Source organism: Rattus rattus, chromosome 1, assembly GCF_011064425.1.
Source record: "Rattus rattus isolate New Zealand chromosome 1, Rrattus_CSIRO_v1, whole genome shotgun sequence".
NCBI lineage: Eukaryota > Metazoa > Chordata > Mammalia > Rodentia > Muridae > Rattus > Rattus rattus.
In genome coordinates, this window is record NC_046154.1 from 55388835 (window position 1) to 55408027 (window position 19193).

The window sequence follows — 19193 nt, forward strand, 5'->3', positions numbered from 1 at the left end:
AACAAAACGAAACAAAATGAAATACCCTGCATCTTTGGAGCTGTCAGTACAACCTGCATGCAGCTCCACATGTTGGAGAGATTCCTCTGCAATCTTATGGCTTATAAGCTTTAGGGAGGGAGAGGCTTTGTGAATCTGGTAAGTTTTAGAGACTTCCTGAATCTTTTGAGTTTTACTTCCTGAGTCTTATTTAGTCTCTTGGGATGGAATGGTTCAATTCAGATGAAATTATTAGACCACACATTTTTATCATTTTGATATTTCTGAGATCTGACAAAAGGCAAATAAATACTCAAGGGGTCTTGAAGAGATGCTAGAGGAAGCCACCAGAAGTGCAGGAAGAAGAGAGCAGCTGATCAAACTGCCTCAGTTTTTGCTGTTTGCTGAATGTCTAAGTGCTTTCAGCCCCAGCTAACAGAATCTTTAGCTCCCTTCCTTCACATCAACAAGCTTTACCATCTAGTCCCAAAAAAGGCTCATAAGACCCTTGAGTTGCAATAGAAGAATATTCCCTTTCCTTGCTTCTGTCCTGCAGGTCTCTTGATATAAAGGCAGCTTGCCTACAGTTACAGAGTGGCACTCAGGATCCAATTAGGAGAAAACAATCACATAGCAATTTGCAGAAGATAAATTCAATGTAAATCTGATGTGGAAATGGGGAGTAGAATAATAAGAAATTAGCTACTAAGAAGTAAGCAGGCCTGGAGAAAAGGCCCAGTGATTAAGGGCATTGGCTGTTCTTTCAAGGGAACTAGATTTGGTGCCCAGTACATACATGGCAGCTCACAACTGTCTGTAATTTTAATTCCAGAGGATCTAAAGCCCTCCTCTAACCTCTGTGGTCACCAGGCACACAAATGGACACATGCATACATGCACAGCACGTAAAACCAACCACATTTTTAAAATGTGGAGTAAGAAGAATTCTAAAGAATCAAAAAACAGCAATCTAAGAAACAAACTGCTAGGTTGGGCATGATGGTACATGCCTTTAATCCCAGCACTTGGGAGGCAGAGGCGAGCCTGGTGTACAAAGTGACTGTAGGACAGCCAGTGATTATTACACAGAGATACCCTATCTAGGGGCGGGCAGGAAAGCCAAACTGCTAGAACTGAGGTAACATGAGAACAGCTCCATCCTTACCCTAAGGGGCTGTGACCCTGACTTTTTCAGACAGGGTGTGGCAGTGGCTCATTTGATGGTCACAGATAAGTCACTGTGGTATTGCAGTGGTGGAACAGAATTTTGCTGGAATCTTACCATGGAATCTTCCATAAATTCACCTTTTAGGGTAATGGGCAAATTGCTCACAGGGACATTCTACCGAGACTAGTGGGGAGGCTGATGTCTCTGGCTGTTTCTGGTCCCTAAGCATTGCAGGAGCTGGCCTCTGGAGAAAGTGAGGGTGCTGTTGTACCTGTTCAGTGAGCACCGGAGGGAGGAAGATGCATTTTCTCACTGACATTACCCTCTACTGACAAGACTTCAAGGTTAGCTGTTGCAGGAAAATATATATATTTTAAAGGCCTAGATCCACTTTTCAAAGGACAGTTTAAAAGAGTTAATATGGGGCCAGGAAGCAAAATAACCAGTTCCCTGGTTGCCAGAATTTTTGTGAAAAGCAGCAAGATGCTATTTCATTTAGAGACACATCCCCATGGAATCTACAGGACTTCTGTCTTAGGGTTTTACTGCTGAGAACAGACATCATCAAGGCACGTCTTAAAAATAAAAACTGTATTGGGTTTATTATTTTTGTTTTATGTGTGTATTATACCTGAATTCATGTCTTTGTACCACATGCCCACAGAGAGCAGAAGAGAGCCCCAGAGCCCTAGAGTTACAGACCGTCATTAGCCACCACATGGATGCTGAGAAGTGAGGCTAAGTCACCTGTGACAGCACACAGTGTTCTAAACGGCCAGCCATTCTCCAGTCCCCAAACATTACTTTTTATTACTTTATTTCATTTTCAAAGGCTGCTGTCATCTGCTGTGCGGAGGTCAGAAGAGAACCTTCAGGCGTCATCTACGTCTCCTACGTGGGTTCTGGGGAGCAAGTTTAGGTCGTCAGGCTTGGTGGCGCCCTTATCCACTGAACCATCTCACTGTCTCAAACATTTTGCTTTTTTGTTTTTGTTTTTGTTTTTGGAGACAGGACTTCTCTGTGCAATAGCCCTGGCTGTCTGTAGACCAGGCTGGCCTTGAACTCAGAGAGATTCACCTGCCTCTGCCTCCTCAGTGCTGGGATTAAAGGCGATATGCCACCATGCCCAGCCTAAAACATTACTTCTTAAACACCTCACAAATGAGTTATTTGACTGGACATTTAGAGGGTTTTTTTTTGTTTTGTTTTGTTTTTTTCTCACTCGTGCTAAATAGTGCAAAATAGAACCTATGTCTGCCACTGTCACACTCACCTGAGATAATGAACTTACAAGGAGAAAATCATTGTTTTAGCTCATGGCTTTGAAAGTTTCCATCCATGATTGGCCAGTGCTGCTGCAAAATTGCCATCATGGCAGGAATAGGACCAGGGACATGAGGCAGAACAAAACTATATGCCCCATTGTTGGGCGGGGAAAGAGAGGAAGAAGGAAGGAATCCCACAATCCTGTTCAGTGGCAGGCTCCATTGACCTAAGGACTTGGCCCAAGACCCTCGTCCTAAAGGTTCAGTACCTCTCGTGGTTGTGTTGCTTGCATGATGAAGGGCCATTTATGAGGTTTTAATTATGCATGTATTTGATGGAGAAAAATGATACTTCTAGTTGTTCTGTCGTGTAGCGTACTTAGGATGCTTCCTTAGTTGTTTGAAATTTACCAAATAGAACTCCAGATGTCAAAACATCACAGCAGGATTTGAAAGGCTGGGATGTAGCTCAGTCTGTAGTGTGCTTGCTTACCTACGCACAAAGCTCCCGGTTTGATTCTCAGCATCCCAGAAACTGGGCGGATGGGACAGGCCTGTAATCCCAGCACTCAGGAAGTGGTGGCAAATGATTGAAGTTGATTTAAGGTCATCCTTTTAGCTACAGGTGGAATTTGAAGCCACCCTGGACCACATAAAACCCTGTCTGGAGTTTATTTTAAAAAAAGCAAAACAACTTGGTGAGGCTGCTATCTGAACAGTAATTTGGCACTGTAGCAAGTGCATTAGAATGCCATCCAGACTTTACAGTTACCTTACGGTGCTGAGACCTCTTGCCTTGGTGTGGTTATAATTCTATGTGTCAAGAAAATAACATTTTATGAAGTTCGATGAAATTCCTAAGTAACAATTTTTCAACTCTGCGCCCCAAGTTCTTAACTATCACGGTTGCCTAGCATTATGCTACGAAAGCACTCCTTGTGAAGGCTAATGTCTTTTAGCGTGTTCAGACTGTAAGAAGATCCCCAGAAAGGCTGTGTGTAACGCAGGAAGGGCCACGGCACAACAGCGCCAGTCTGCATGGGCAGTAGCTGATCTGGTTCTGAGGGTCCGTGTGGGTCTGAGCTGCTGACTCAACTGTGCCCACAGGATTTAGGTCCCTCACGGTGCTCTAAATAAAGCTCTCCACTTACAACTGAGCTAAGCTTCACAATAAACAAGGAAGGGAAGGAGGAGCAATGGCTAAAAAATCAAATGGAGAACAGGTCGTCATCAAATAGATTAAAATACAGGGTTGGGGATTTAGCTCAGTGGTAGAGCGCTTGCCTAGCAAGCACAAGGCCCTGGGTTGGTCCCCAGCTCGAAAAAAAAAGAAAAGAAAAAAATACAAATGGTGGCGCTTTGCTATACCCAGCACTTGGAGGCAGGTGAATTTCCGCGAGTTCAAGGCCAGCCAGAGCTACACAGTGAGACCCATTCTTAAACCACAATGACAATCCACAGAGGTGGGGCCAACCAACAAAATGAATGCAGAAAACACAAACTGCTAACCTTTAGCTTATCGTGCGCAGGAAGGGGCTCATCTTCCCACCGTCTGTGAAGTGCGTGTCATTTCTGGATTCCTCTTTGTCTCTGGCAGCAGAGGCAGGCTCTGAACTGGGTGAGCTGCCCCACAAGATGAAAACGAATGTCCTCATTCCCTTCTTTAATGACTGAGGGATTTGAATCTTTAATGGTTTGGATTTGGACAGGGCCTGCAAGTCTCTTATTTTTCCTTCTGAAAAGCTGTGTCTCTGTGGCGTCATCCTTGGCTCTCTCTGGTCTCTACCTCTTTTGTCCTCACCCCCACCCCCACCCCATCCTCCTCCTTTTCCACTCGCATCTTTGAAAATTCGGTTTCTGTCATCTTTCTCTTCTTTGTCTTGATGATTTCTGTCTTCTCTCAGACCTCAAATAGCATCTGCTGTCATACTTTGAAGTTCCCTGCAAAACTGATGATTCTAAACCCAGCGCCCTGGATTATTTCTGTCTGACTGTCCTACATACTCGTCAGGCCTGGAGCAAAACTGAAGCACGCATTTCACTTCCTCCCCACACCCTGGCTACCTCTGTTTGTTTTCACTCACTAATAACCAGCCAAGTTTGTTACTGCAAGAAACGCTGCGCGCAGGCTACAAGGGGGGCTGTGTGTCTCTGTTTTAGAGGCTTGGAGTCCAAGAAGCATTGCAAAACCTTTGCAGTACAGGCCCCCACTTGGCTGTGACTCCTTATGATGGGACACAATGAAACAGATTGTATCTTAGCTAGAGAGCAGAGAGGGCTAAGGAGGGAGATCACATTTCTTGTAGGTTTTTTTTTTTTACACCCCTCTCTCCTTTTAGCTTTGAGACATGGTTTTGCTACATGCTCCAACCCCAGATTGTTCTGTTTCGCCTTCCAGAGTGGAAATATCACGAGTATGCACTGCTATACAGGGCTCCTTTCCTTTGTCCTTATTTTTTTCCACATTTATTTATTTACGTATTTATTTATTGTATGATTGTGTGTGTTGTGTGTGTGTGTGTGTGTGTGTGTGCATGCGTGTGTGTGCCTGTGTGGAGGTTCATTTTTTCCTGTGTGTGTCCATTCTCTCCTTCCACCTCGTGGGTCCCAGAGGTTGAACTCAGGTCAGTCATGACAACAGGTGCCTTTATCCACTGAGTCATCATCCATCCATATCTTTTTAAACATTTTTGGTACTGGGGGTCAAACTCAGGACTTTGAATGTCTTAAGGAAGTTTCCCCCACATGACCCAGCCTTGGAGCAATCATCTTGCAAGGGGCTCAAGGGTTTGTAGGAGAAAGACTTCATGCCTTCAGTTACATCAGGGTTTTCAGGGCTCCACAGAACTTCCTAATACTGCCACCTTGGGGACAAATTTTTGTTGTGTGGGCCCTTGGTGACCACCAAACCATTTCTCAAACCATTGCACTAAGTAAATGTTGCTGTTACCACCGTCTAACAAGGTGCTGGAATCAGGATCCAGAATGGCTCAGTTCACCTCACTACTCCTCCAATTCTCGTCCCATCTCTTGTCAGCCCACAATGCTCCCTTCCTGACCTCCCCTCAACCTGATTCTTGACTTTTCACTTTCACAGCCACTATGTCTGTCTGGCTTCCTTCTTTTCTTAGCATAACAGAAACTGCTTGTAGTCACTCAGAAAACTCATCTCCTCCTTTATCGTTTGTAATAGACCCTGGTTTTGATCAGGGTGTGCTACACCACAGGATGAAAACTATTCCCCCTAGTTATCCCCGCAGCTAAGTAATAATGTCTGAGTTCGGACTAATGAGATGTGAGTCCCAGTCATAAACTCAAAATGTCTTCCGTTCTCCGTGTTTCTTTCCCTTAGGCTGCTGTGTTTCTGCGTTGAGGAAAAACAGCTTAGAAGGTGCAACTGAGAAAAACACCTGAGTCGGTGACCCTGAAGAAACCCTAGATCATTAATTCAGATTGCCAATTGGGAAATGAACTTTTATCTCTTGCAAACCACTGTTCTGTGGGGCTTTCGGTACAGTAACCAATCCCAGGCTAATACTCTGTGATTAGAGCCACTGCCTTTTAACTTAGTCTCCCAGCTCCCGCTTTGAACTTCTCTGCATATATTCAACCCACTTCCTTTATTCAAATCAGGACATTCATTGCCAGATTCCATCGAGATTGTATCACTCCTAGTTACCGCCCACTTCTGATCCTACTATAGTATGCACTTTACTTTCCTTAGCGTGGCAAACCAAACTGTTCATTCACGACCTCTGGTTTGTCACCCTCGCCTCACTTCTGGTCCCTCCCTACTGATGTTCTGAAGGTCCAAGCATGGACCCATTTGCAGCTTAACGTTCTAAGCCAAGCCCATGTGTCTCGGTGCTTCTTATAAGCTGTTTGCTTTGCTCACACCTTTGTGAGGTGGGCACCTTTCTCCACCTTGAGCATCTTTCTAGACCCATCTGGTTTCTAGTGGTCCCTCAGGTTTTAGGTCAGCATCTCTTAGAAGTTTTCCTGAGCACTGCAGGATCACAGAACCCTCATGTGTTTCCAAAGTGTTCTGTGTAAAACTTCTTATCAAAGTTTATCAAACCTCATCAAAGCATGTCCCACCCCATTCCTCCATCAGCGGTTACCTTCTGGGTAACAAGAGAGGTTTTCTTACTCTCATTACCAGCCTCTAGCACAGGCTCTGGCACACAGCAATGCTCATTAAATTGGACAGGAAGTCCCATTATAGCTTAGGCTGGCCTTGGACTTTCAATCCTCCTGCCTGGTAAGTAGCTGGGATTAAAAGCAGGAACCCTTGGGCCCTGCTAAAATGAATTTTAAAAAAGCAATCTTTAGCTTTTCCTCTGGTGGCAGCCATTAGGTGAGCCAAGATGGGTGCATACAAACACATTCGGGATATGTGGAGGGAGAAGCAGTCCGACATGATGCGCTTTCTTCTGAGGGTCCGCTGCTGGCAATACCGCTAGCTCTCTGCGCTGCACAGGGCTCCCCGCCCCACCGGGCCTGATAAAGCTCAAAGGCTGGGAAACAAGGCTAAGCAAGATTATGTTATTTACAGGATTCATGTCCGCCTTGGTGGTCACAAACATCCTGTTCCTAAGGGTGCAACTTATGGCAAGCCTGTCCACCACGGTGTTAACCAGCTGAAATTTGCCTGAAGCCTTCAGTCTGTTGCTGAGGAGAGAGCTGGGCGCCATTGTGGAGCTTTGAGAGTCCTGAATTCCTACTGGGTTGGTGAAGATTCCACATATAGATGTTTTGAGGTTATCCTCATTGATCCATTCCATAAAGCTATCAAAAGAAATCCTGATACCCAGTGGATCACCAAACCAGTCCACAAGCACAGAGAGATGCGTGGGCTGACATCTGCTGGCCAAAAGAACCATGGCCTTGGAAAGGGTCACAAGTTCCACCACACTATTGGTGGATCTCCTGGTGCAGCCTGGAGAAGGCACAAAACTCTTCAGCTCCGCTGTTACCGTAATACACGTGATATTTGTGAAATTCATATCCAGTAAACAATGTGGGACAGTAAAAAAAAAAAAAAAAGCAATCTTTAAGTTTGTTCTACTCATTTGAATTATTTTTCCAGAATCAGTTTCAACAAAATCTTTCAGAAATATCTACTTCCATGTTAAGTGAACTTAAGAATATCAAATAACTTCTCAAAGTCAAAAGCAGAGGCGGACGCAGAGTGAGAGTCTGATTCAGGGTAGACTTGACTGACCGACTATACCATCTTTAAGTGCTCGAGATGCTACAGAGTGATGGCTGTAAAGAAAGCCGTGAACTGAGACTGCAGATAGACCGCAGCCACACATGAATGCTAAGCCATGAGACGACAGTCTCATTTAGAATCCCGTGACTACGATTGGCACACTGTCAAAACCTAATCGTCTATCTTTTCCTTTACCCAAGGCTATCCCAAATCAATTCTCAAATAGGTAAGTTATATAATTCTTCAAAAGTACTACGGAAAAGAGGGACTGGAGAAATGGCTCAGCAGTTAAGAGAACCTGTAGCTTTTTCAGAGGATTCCGGTTCACTTTCCAAGCACCTACATGGTGACAAGCAATGGTCAGTAACTCCAGTTCCATGGGGTCTGACGTCCTCTTTTGGTTTCTGTAGTCACTAGGAACATAAGTGGTGCACAGACATACACGCAGGTGAAACACCAAACCTGCACATTTTCCTTTACCTTAGCAGTCACCTGGTGTGGTGACCTCTTTCTTATGGCTAAGGAGTGACATCCAGAAAGTTGTGCTTTACCCAAGATTGGGATCATGGCTGAGCCAGAAACTCAAACCTCTCCTTTTCTGACTTCCAGTTGCCTGCTGCAGACTTTTCAGGAGGAATATGGCTTACAGCACCTTTCTTGTTTGACTGACTGACTGACTGACTGACTGACTGACTGACTGACTGACTCCTGGTAAGATTCAGTATGGTCGTTGATTGCTCATTGCACATCTTTGTCAGGGTTCAAAGTCTGCACCAGCAATGCTCGGTATAGCTATGATTTTCAGCCCTGCCTGGTGTACCTGCCTGTATTAGTCCTTCCCTCTCACACGGGTAGGATGTATGGATGAAATGGGAGAGTGGAGCCTTGATGGCTTATACGACAGAGGAGACAGTCAGCTCTGGTCATACGATGGAACAAACTTTATATTGGCTATGTATCTGTGCACGTATTTGTCCAGCTATCCTTTTTAATGTCTATAATTTGTGTGTGTGGTACGTTTGTGAAGTGTGTGTGTGTGTGTGTGTGTGTGTGTGTGTGTGTGTGTGCACCGCAGCACAGAAGTGGCGATCAGGAGACAACTCTGCAGAATCACTTATCTCTTTCTTTTCTGAGTTCTTGGGAATCGAACTCACTTTGAGCTCATGCTGCCAGGCGTGTGTGGCTGGCATCTTTACCTGATGAGCCATCTTACCAGCCCAACCATAGTAAATACTAAAAAATTAGTGTGTGTGTGTGTGTGTGTGTGTGTGTGTGTGTGTGCACATGCATGTGCATTTGTCTTTGTCTCCCATGGGGCTTCTGGGGATTGAATTCTGGTCCTCAGGCTTGGTGACCATCTCTCTGGTTCACTTCATTATGTTTAGGGAGGCAATGACACGATGTAAGAACTTTCCATTATACTAGCCTTGTGCCATTAGACAGCAAGCTTTACATATTCAGGGAGACTATGAAACACTACGAATGGGAGCACTCAACCTTGGCTTCAGCTCTAACATCCTATGTGGTTTTCCATCTCCATCCCTCTCATGGTGGGGGATAACAGCAACCCTGTCTCAAGTGTTGTCAGAAGTGTGTCCCAGATAGTTTCACATTTCCTCTCTCCTTTAAGTTCTCCCATACAACTTGCAAACATCTGGCCGTCTCTCCTTGATAGACCCCTTTCCGTGGCTCCAACTGTTCTTTCTCCATGTCATATCTGCTTATCTCGGATCTGTTCTGACCCAGTAATGCCTAGCCAGCCTCAGTCCTCATCCCAGTGAAGTTGTTAGCCTTGGTTCCAAATTGACCCCTGGCCTTCATTTCCCTACCGGCTTTTATTTCCGTACTCTTTGTCTGCTTAGACCTTGTCTTTCTTCTTAAGTCACTAAAATGTCTTTTCCTTTCTACCTTCATACTTACTTGCAGGTCTTTTTTTCAACCTAGAATTACTTCCTGAACATACATGTCCTGTTACCTAGCTGTAACTATTTGTAGAGTGTAGTTTTAAAAAGCCACACTGTCACCTTCTCGGGGCTGTGCTCTCAGCTCCGCTCTGAGAACAAGCTGCCTCTGGCCCCACTCCCGACATAGCTCTGCCCAACCACCAGCTGCTTCCCTGACCCCTGCGAGCGCCAATGGATCCTCCAACCCCTCACGGCTAGCTGTGCCAAACCTCTAACAATCGTCCTACAGTCATGCCCTTTCTCCTGCCCACCGGAGTCGTAGAGGATGGGAAACATCAGACAGCCTTTATATTTTAAAACCAGCCAGGTAACGCAATGACTGTGGGAAGACTATCTTGCCCCATCCAAACTCTCAGTGTGAGAGTTACAGGCCTGCTCCTCCTATCTGCTCCACAGCCTGGTTGAATCCCTCTCCCTCTCCCTCTCCCCTCCTCTTCCTCCTGGGATCTGGAAATCCCACCTTATCCTTCGACCAGTGATTAGTTTCTTATTGACCAGTTAAAATGGGGAGAAGGTTCACAAGGAATCACCTGAGTGGGTAATCCACTCCTTGAGTAGGCAGCCCCTCTTCAGGAAGCAGAATTAGCATCAAAATACAAACAGTACCAGGGCATTCCACAACAACTATTAATTTAAGCCCAAGTAAATGACAGGTCTTCTCTCATTCATAAACAATTCAGTTAGTATGTTCAGAGAAGAAAGGATGTCCTTTTTCTCTCACAGTTTTCTGCAGCATGTAAATCAAAGCAGCAAACGGAAACAGAAGATACATGCAGAGCAGGACAATTTTAGGGGAGTGTATTTAAGAGGTTGTGGGTATAGGAAACTAAGATATAGCAGAATCCTTTTTTTTTTTTTTTTTTTTTTTCGGAGCTGGGGACCGAACCCAGGGCCTTGCGCTTGCTAGGCAAGTGCTCTACCACTGAGCTAAATCCCCAACCCCAGATATAGCAGAATCAAGCCGGGCTAGTGCCTGTTAGGCTGTGGCAGGGATGTGCCAGTATCTCTATGGCGTGCTGACTTTGAATCCTTCCGTTATATTCTCAGAAGTGACGGAGCTGGGTCATAAGACAGTTCTATTTTTAGTTGTCTTTTTTCTTTTGAGGAAACTCTAGTAAATCATTCTTAATATTGCTTAATATTTAGTCAGCAATTAGAATTTGCCAACCCTTTCAAAAATGTCTTTAATTTTATGGCTGTTTTCTTTGGTTTGCCAAATACCATGTGATGGTTAATTTTTTTTTTTTTTTTATGCCAACCTGAGTAGGATCAAGGTTGCCCAGATATTGGCCAAATGTCCTTGCCGGTGTTTTTGCGAGTGTTTGGATGAATTGGAGACACGTACTGATGAAAATATGCTGCCTCCTGGCGTTCATCCACTGTGGGAGGTCAGGGTAGAATGACGAGACAGACTATCCTCTAGATAAGTGAGATCTCTGGCCTAAGCGCTCTGAGATGCAGGATGCCTAGAGACTTCATCCCAGGACTGCCTTTTGCTGCTGAGGCGCCCTTCCTGCCGCTGTTACATAGCCTAATGATTCCTGGCCATCCGTTGCCCTACTGGGCAGATCTCCTGCAGAATCAATATGAGGATGAACTTTCATGTAGTAAAACTGTGTAGATGAATTGATGATTTCATAATTCCTGAAAATTATTTCATAAAATTCCTAAATTGATACAAGTAATTTCAAGTAATTAATTAGTAAATCTAATCCTGTAGAATTAATGTTTAGAATAGAGCTCTGTAAACCTTCATGTGTCGTGGGCTAATTGCATTAGGAAAAGAAAACAGGCTTGGAACAAATTTGCAGTCTAGGAAAACATTCCTTCTAGGTTAGGAATGAGGGCACTATCTGGTAACTAAAGCTCATAAATGGGCAATGGGCAATTTATTGTAGTTTGGACAAGCAAGGATTGTCTCCTTCATCAAGGACCACCACAGGGAGGCCTTTGTCATTCACAGCCACACCTAAGCCATGCCTAGAAGGCCCCTCTGTAACTTCCCAACTCCTCAAGGTCCCCAGCAGTGTTGGGTACTCAGGACACTGAGAACTTCAGCATCCATCCCAGTCCCCATCCTTTCTCACTCAGAGAAGCATGAGCTGCCCCCCTGCCTCCCATCCTAGACTGCACATCGGTGGCATTTCAACACCTGTGCAGGAAGTCAGAAATGCAAAATGACAGATGATCTGTCTCTTGATAAAACAGTACGACATAAAAATTATTACTTTAAACTTATAATGAACATTTGGGGCTAGTAACAGATAATGACATGTTTAGTCATGTACTAGTCTTAATGGAAAGACACGTAAACAATCCGGCTGTAACTCCTTAAGTCTTCTTTTTTTTTTTTTTGGTTCTTTTTTCTGGAGCTGGGGACCGAACCCAGGGCCTTGCGCTTCCTAGGCAAGCGCTCTACCACTGAGCTAAATCCCCAACCCCAAGTCTTCTTGATCTATGACATGAACTACTGCCTTAAACTTACTATGAACCAGGGCTGGAGGGATGGCTCAGTGGTTAAGAGCCCTGACTGCTCTTCCAAAGGTCCCGAGTTCAATTCCCACATGGTGGCTCACAACCATCTGTAATGAGATCTGGTGACATCTTCTGGCCTGTAGGCATATGTGCAGGCACACTGAATACATAATAAAGCTTAAAAAAAAAGATTGTGGGTTTAAAAAAAAAAAAAGTTACTATGAACCTGTGGAATTCGAAAATGCTTAGAAACCATGTGATCAATTATCCTGAGAAAGTATAAAAACTAAGGACAACAATAATGCAGCGACTTAGCCCTTCTCTGCTTGATCTAGTACCTGTGATGCCCGACTTTCACTTCTTTCTTCCTTTCTTTTCTTTTCTCTCTGGCTCACAGAGTTTAGAAACTCCAAGCCTCTCGCCTGGCCAGCTAGGGGGTCCCTGAGTCAAAGAGAAAAGAACCCAAGTAACTAAGTTTCTTTTCCCTTGCTGCTATCAGCAGGAATTAATTGCCAGAAGCCAACAGTTTCTGGCTCTGAATAGGAACAAAGAGTTAAATTGCCAAAAGCCAATAACCTTTGGCCCCAGAATAACAAGAAAGAGTTAAAGTGCTGTTTTGGCCTCGATGGCCAATGCCACCTCGCTGCATGCCTCAGTTTACCCGTGATGTCAAAGCTAGACAGTTGTTCGTGGTAGCAAGAGCTCAGCGCTGCACCATATGTGCTATCCAGTCTTCCCATGCCATTATTTTAGCTTTTCAGGAACGCCTCCCAAATAAACATGTATCTAGTTCCTTTTTAGGGAAAAACAAAAACCAAAGCACTATCTTAAAATATTTTAGCTATGGTTCCTATTAACTAAAAACATTTACTTAAGGGGTTATGATGAATTAACTAACGCATCAGATACAATGTTGAAGTAAAGACTGCAGATTAACGGACAATAACTGTGTAACATACCATTGGCAGAGCAAACATTAGGGCTATTAGTGGTGGAATACGGCTAGGTTTAAGGGCCGGGAGTTGAACCTTGAAAAACATTACATTTGCCAGGTGTTAAGACTGTGAAAAAGAACAGCAGTAGGCAAAAGCCCCTCTAGCTTACACAGAGAGCCCAGCACTAGCTCTAGTTTGGAATTGCAGTAAACCTAAGTGTATGCCCCAGTCCTTCCTTCCTCTGGGCTGCACCCAAGTGGTCTTGACAGAAGCTTTCAGAGAATATATATATATATATCAGTAGTATTTCCTAAGGATCAAGTCTAAAAGAGGGGCTGCTGCTTATGTTACCCGATGCTGAAAGAGAATACATTCTGCTGCAAAGTCAGAACTGCATCTTCCACAAGGCAAACAGACTTTGTATGGTAGCCTCAGATCCCTGAGCATGCCCTAACCGAAATCCTCATTGGTATGGGCTAGGATGTGGAACCTATAGAACTTTCTCTCTCTCCCTCTCCCTCCAACCCCCTCTCTCTCCTTTTCCCTGCTGTATTCCTGGGTCTTTCAAACACTTGTAAGTCTAATGAGAAGACTGTCCTGAGGGTTTCCTGCCCCTAAATGTACAGTTTTGAGGCTACTCTGTGAACGTAGTTTTGGTTCCTGGTAAGTTGGTTTTTTTTTTTTTTTTTTTTTTTTGGCTGGAGCTTGGGTCCCAAATGTCAGCCAATAATCAGACTACTGACCCTTGCAGAAAAGCAAGGGTTAAAGTCTGCTCACTTCTCACTGCCTCAAATGCAGCCAGCAATTGGCAGGGGAGTGGGGTGGGGTGTGTGTGTGTCATGATTTCTAAATGCCAAAACTGATGCTAGATGGACTCAGCCGACTTCCTACTGCTCTACTTCACCACTGAACACACATCTTAAGTGCATAAGAATTTACCTCTCCAAATAGACCCCCAGCTCTGAGGACAAAACTAAGTCTTAATTACATTGTATTTCCAGGGATGAACATGTACATTGACTGGCCTGGAGGAAGGCCTGTGTCAGGTAAGACTAAATGATTAAAAGTCCAATTCAGGATTGCTGAAAAGAAAACTTGCAACCAAATAACCAAAACCCCTGGCAAAGTCCAGGACTCGTGCCAAGCTATAAGGGGCTCACCTGCAGTGCTCTCTTCATTGCTCTGTGTGGCTCTCAGCCCAGGAGGAGTTAATGATGTGAATTCCCTTGTTCAGGATCCTGATGATCTTGATGATCTTGGCTTGATTAATGTGCCTAACCTGAGGCTGGTCCATTTGGCAAGACCAGGTCTTTGCCCCCTCACTCCCCTACCCCCTTAAAAATAGGGGTGAGGTAATCGACTCCTCAGAGAACAGGGGACTGAGATGTGTGCACATGCATGCATACCTGTAAAGGGTGGTGGGGAGCATAAACACTGGACAGCCAAAGCAATTCTATTTTCACTTCCACTGCTGAGGTCTATTTAACTTTCCTCTAGTTTAGATCCCTGTGGCATAAGGTTTATTGGCTCCCATTAGACTTGGTTGGGTTTTCCTGAGGTCAGGGTCACACTTCCTGTGTGGAGACTTCACCAGACTCCATTTCTCCAGGGTACGTTTTGGAGTTGCTTGTCCCATTCCTACTGTTTCCAGTAAGCTTCACAGAGCATGCAATGTCCTTTCAGACTCTTTGGCAACTAGTGAGTCATGTATACAAAGAACTATTCAAAGCAAAATGTGCTCAGTCTCTAAGAGAGTACTGAAAAGATGTTTGTCAAGCAGAGATAAAGGCCTCCAACATCTGCCTGGGAACACGAGAGCAGACAAGCCATGCAGGGACTCTGAAGCACCAAGGACAAAGTCAAGTATAAGACTGCCATTGGTAACACCTGCAAGGAAACCCCAGCGGCTAGGTTAGTACCCACCGCAGCCCAGACCCCACTCTTAGACCTTAAATTCAGTGCATCCTCACAATACGCTTGTAACTAAGTAGCATTATTCCCCTTATTTAAGTAATTTGTTCAAAGTCACATGGGGGCAAGGGGGAGTAGAATGCACCTGGGTTTCTATCACAGACAATGGAAAGGTCCGGTCTGTGTTACTGCCAAGGCAGATTGTTGGAGCAGCTGCTGTCTCTTTCCCCATGGACTCACATATTCTGAAAGCAGAACTGTGGCTAGTTCACGTTTGGGTTCTAGCACACCTGTATTTAAGTAAATGTTAAATATATACCCACCTCAAATGGGCTCTCCTCACAGTAAACCAGTGTTTTAAAGGCATCAAGTCACCAGAGTGAGCCCTGGTTCAAACCAGGTTAGGATACAGACAGGAAGTCATGGACCCACTTAAAGAGTGCTTTCTATTCTTTGTGACTGGGCAAGTGACCAGGCTTCAAGCTGCAGGTTTTCCCTGCGGTGAGAGGCAATCTAACACGCTCCACAAGGACATAGGGGACATTCAGTAACTGCAAATAAGGTATACCAAATTCTTATAATATTTAGGAGGGAAGGTGCCACAGGAAGCCAAGGGATTTTTCCTAGTTTCACAATTTCAGAAACCAATGCATTAGAACAGAAGGGACGCAGGTTCCGTAATAGAGTCTATTTATAGAACATCAAAAGGATGGAAAACAGTTCATCTGATGGATATGCATATACGCATACATATGAGATGCCAGAGTAACTGTAAAGGACTCACAAGAGAATTCTTTACAGGGATAACTGTTATCGGAGATAAAGGCCTTGGCTCTGGGTCTCGGGTTCACGGGAGAGTTTGCCACGTGTGACCCAAGGGCAAGTCACAGCTTCTCTTGAGAGAATTTTTCTCTCTAAAATGGAGAAAATCTACTTCAAAGAGCTGTTGTGGAGATTAAGTAAGATCATGCGTGTAAGCTTGACTATGCACCACAAATCAGCGATTATCACATCACCTTTGTGGGAGAGTTCTTTCTACAAAGAAGAGCCTTTGTTTCTCCAGCTAGACTCCACTCACGAGGTCGGGGCGTGCAAGAAAGGTGCTTTAAACTGCCTGGAGTTGGGAGCTGCAGGAACCTAGCTCAGCCATTCCCGGCCACAAGGCCCTTTCCATTTCCTAACCTTCCCTTTGGGGAAAGCCCAGCTCTGCGCGTGTTCGGCTGCCACGGCCCCCGTCGTGGGTCTTCCCGGTCGTGAAGGCAGGGCAGCGAAGGGTCGCGGCCCGCTTCCACGCCCAGCGTCCCATCGGCTCCTGACGGCTACTGCGGCCTTCCAGCCCGGCCTCCAGCCGGGATTGGCGCCAGGGGCGGAGGGGGGTGGCGGAGGCGGGGGCGGAGAGAAGTTTTTCCTGCGCGCCTCCTCGGCGCATTACGGTACCCTCGTTCCGGGCTCCAGCGGCCGGCCCAGCCTCGCGGTGGGGTCCGGAGAGCGGACGGGCGAGCGCGCGGGAGGGAGCGCGAGCTGGAGCGCGAGGAGGAGTAGTAGGAGGAGGCCGCCCAGCCCCGCGCCGCCGCAGCCATGGCGGAGCGTCGCGCCTTCGCGCAGAAGATCAGCAGGTACGCGGCGGGGAGCCGGGCCGGGCCCCGGGGGTGGGAGGGTGGGTGTGGCGCGGCCCACGGGCCTTGCCGCGCGGTCCTGGGCCTGCAGCCTGCGCCTCGCCAGGCCCGCAGGGCGTGCGGCAGCTCGGCGGTTCTTTGTGTCCTGAGTCGCGTCCTCCCCGGCGCTCCACGCCCACGCCCCGGCTCCCGGCACCCCAACAAAAGGAACTGGCGAAGAGGCCACGGCGCACACGCTCGCACCGCTGTCGCCACCGCTGACAGCACCCCGGGCGCCCCGCCCGCCCCAGCGGCTCCGCACCCACGCCTGCACACGCACACTAAGGCCGCAGTGCAAAGTTGTGGGCTACGAGACATGGAAGCACCCCACTTACCCGTGGGCTCGGTGGGCGCTCTTTCTCTGGCCCCAGAGGAAGATGGATGACCCGACCCGCACTGTGCTTTATGCGTGGGCCTGGCGTTCATATCCTAGGAGTAAGCCACCCACCCAGGATAAGGTTTCCCAGCAGTTTACCTCCCTGTCCAGATAAAAAAAAATGGAAGGATGTTTGTAGAATTTAACTATGGGATGTACTTGTGGTTAAGGAACTAGGCATTGTTTGTTTGTTTGTACCAATAAAGCCTTATTTCTACGATTTAGGATTAAAGAAAGGCAACATTCAGGTGAAATTTTTGATGGCTGTATATATTTCTGTGGTTCTGGATCTTTTTAGCTTGTTTCTATTTGTAGAAGGTTTTTGGATATGTCGGAAAAAAAGCTTTTATTAGCTTCCGGACCCCCACAATGTTAAGGCTTTTGGGACACTTTCCCTCCCCCCTCCCCCATTTAAAACTAACATCTCATTGTACCTCTGTCTTTGGCCAAGATCAGGTGTAAATGAGTTTTATTTTGAGTTTTAAAACATGCATTTCATTTTCTTCTTAAGAGATAAAAGAAGTTCTTAGGGAATATGGGTGCTCTTGGCAGACTAATATAAATTCCAATACTGAGTGTTTTTAAAATCAGGACCTTCACCAGGTTGTTGAAATTCTCTTGCATGTTAGTCGTCTCTTGTGAAAAAATGGCAGATACTGGTATCTAGTTTGTAGGATTGTTGTGAATTTTGAATGGTCATTTTTGTATAAAGTGCTTAATAGTGCATTGTCCGTACTATAACGTTTGTAATTGGGATTGGAAAGTATGCCTTTTTTTTGTTTGTTTGTTTGTTTTTGGGTTTTAAGGCATGCCATTAAAGGACACATTTTGTACATTTCTTCCAAACAGATCTAGAGTTCACCTTTCACTAAGTAAGTACACCTTTGAGGGTAAAGTATGAAATACAGGCAGTGCCTGTTTTCTGTGAATGGAAATCAGATGAAACAGGACTAGCCTCAAGAAAGAAAATAGACTCTGTTGTGGAAAAGAGCCCCAAACTCAGGTCGGGAGAATCCTGGAAGTTACACAATTAGGGCAGGGGAGTGAAGCCTGTGCTGTTGGAGGAGACATTCAGGTGGACATGCAGTGATGAGTGATTGACTGCCTGTGGGAGGAGAGGACGAGTAGGGCAGTGCAGTGTCCCTGCCACTGGCTTTCCAGCTGTGCAGCCAGCTGGAGGATGGACGGAGTCTCAGGTCCCTGTGCACAGGGGGAGGGGCTTTAAAAATGAGGGATACGATTGGATGGAAGTGAGGATTCAGATTTAGACATCTTGGCTTTGAGGGCTCACCTAGCGTTTAAATGTAAATGTATTAGATTTTTGGTACTAGCTTGAGACATGGGAGAGACTGGGGATCTCGAATTCAGAATCATCAGGAAGTAGATTGTGAGTGAAGCCTGAGGAGCTGATAGGATTGTATTGAAACCCAAGGACAGAATGCTGAATGCAATTAGCAGTTATCTATTGCGAATGAGTACTGTCCTCCTTCTTACTGAGTATCGTTAAATAATACTTCTGGAGAAATGAGAGCTGTGCTTTTAAGTTTCCTGCCAGCAGAAACACGGCACAGTCTTTCTGGGGATACACTGGGGTTGACAGCCTGGCCCCTGCTGCTCATTGAATAAACTTGAGCAAGTTACGTGATTCCGTTTCTCTTTGTCCTAAAAATGGTGACAACCGTAGAACTTTTCTCATAGGGTTGCTATGAGGTTAAAGAAACCAGTACCTCCAAAGTGCTCAGAATAAAGCCTTGTGCTATTCAGAATAGCAGCTATTTCATTTTTGCAATGTTTATGAAACAAGGCTTAAGACCTTTTCTTCAGAGCGACAGTCTTTTCCATAATATATGCATATATGAAATTCACTGCTCTGTAAAAACCTACTGCTGTGTGAAACATTAGGGGAAAAAAAAGATCAGGATGGTCTGGAAGTCTTTATAAAGAACCATCTAGTCAGCTTTTTCTGGCTGAGCTATTTTTTCAGCCTTTTCCATGGAAGGCCATTATGTTTTTCAGGCTGGGATGTGATTTCAGGAAGTTCTTTCTTCTTCTTTACCTGATTGGCTGGCTTACTTTAGCTCAGCTTTGCAAGGCCCCCTGTACTTTGCTCATATCAAGAAATCACCTCTTCTCTAATCTTTCTCCTTCTTGGGGACAAGGCTTGTACGTTTATGAAGTTTTAACTGTTTTCCGATTAACGATGTAGGGTTTCATTTGGATCATTTTGTCCTGTGACCAGATATTCAGTAA

The 19193-nt window shown here is 45.5% G+C and overlaps 1 protein-coding gene and 1 pseudogene across 3 annotated transcripts in view; both read left to right on the plus strand.

The window, feature by feature from the left end:
• The first annotated feature begins 6779 nt into the window (after positions 1 to 6779).
• On the plus strand, positions 6780 to 7427 carry LOC116891756 (annotated as a pseudogene).
• Positions 7428 to 16336: 8909 nt separating this feature from the next.
• The window catches only part of Dock7 (dedicator of cytokinesis 7), a 170472-nt gene continuing 167615 nt past the window's right edge, over positions 16337 to 19193 (plus strand). For 2 of the 3 annotated variants that reach the window (XM_032901792.1, XM_032901790.1), the window contains exon 1: positions 16337 to 16528. In XM_032901792.1, coding sequence (XP_032757683.1) covers positions 16491 to 16528 — 38 coding nt within the window. In that variant the 5' untranslated portion in view covers positions 16337 to 16490. The remainder of the gene's footprint in view (positions 16529 to 19193) is intronic. The other variant, XM_032901794.1, reaches the window with a different exon arrangement.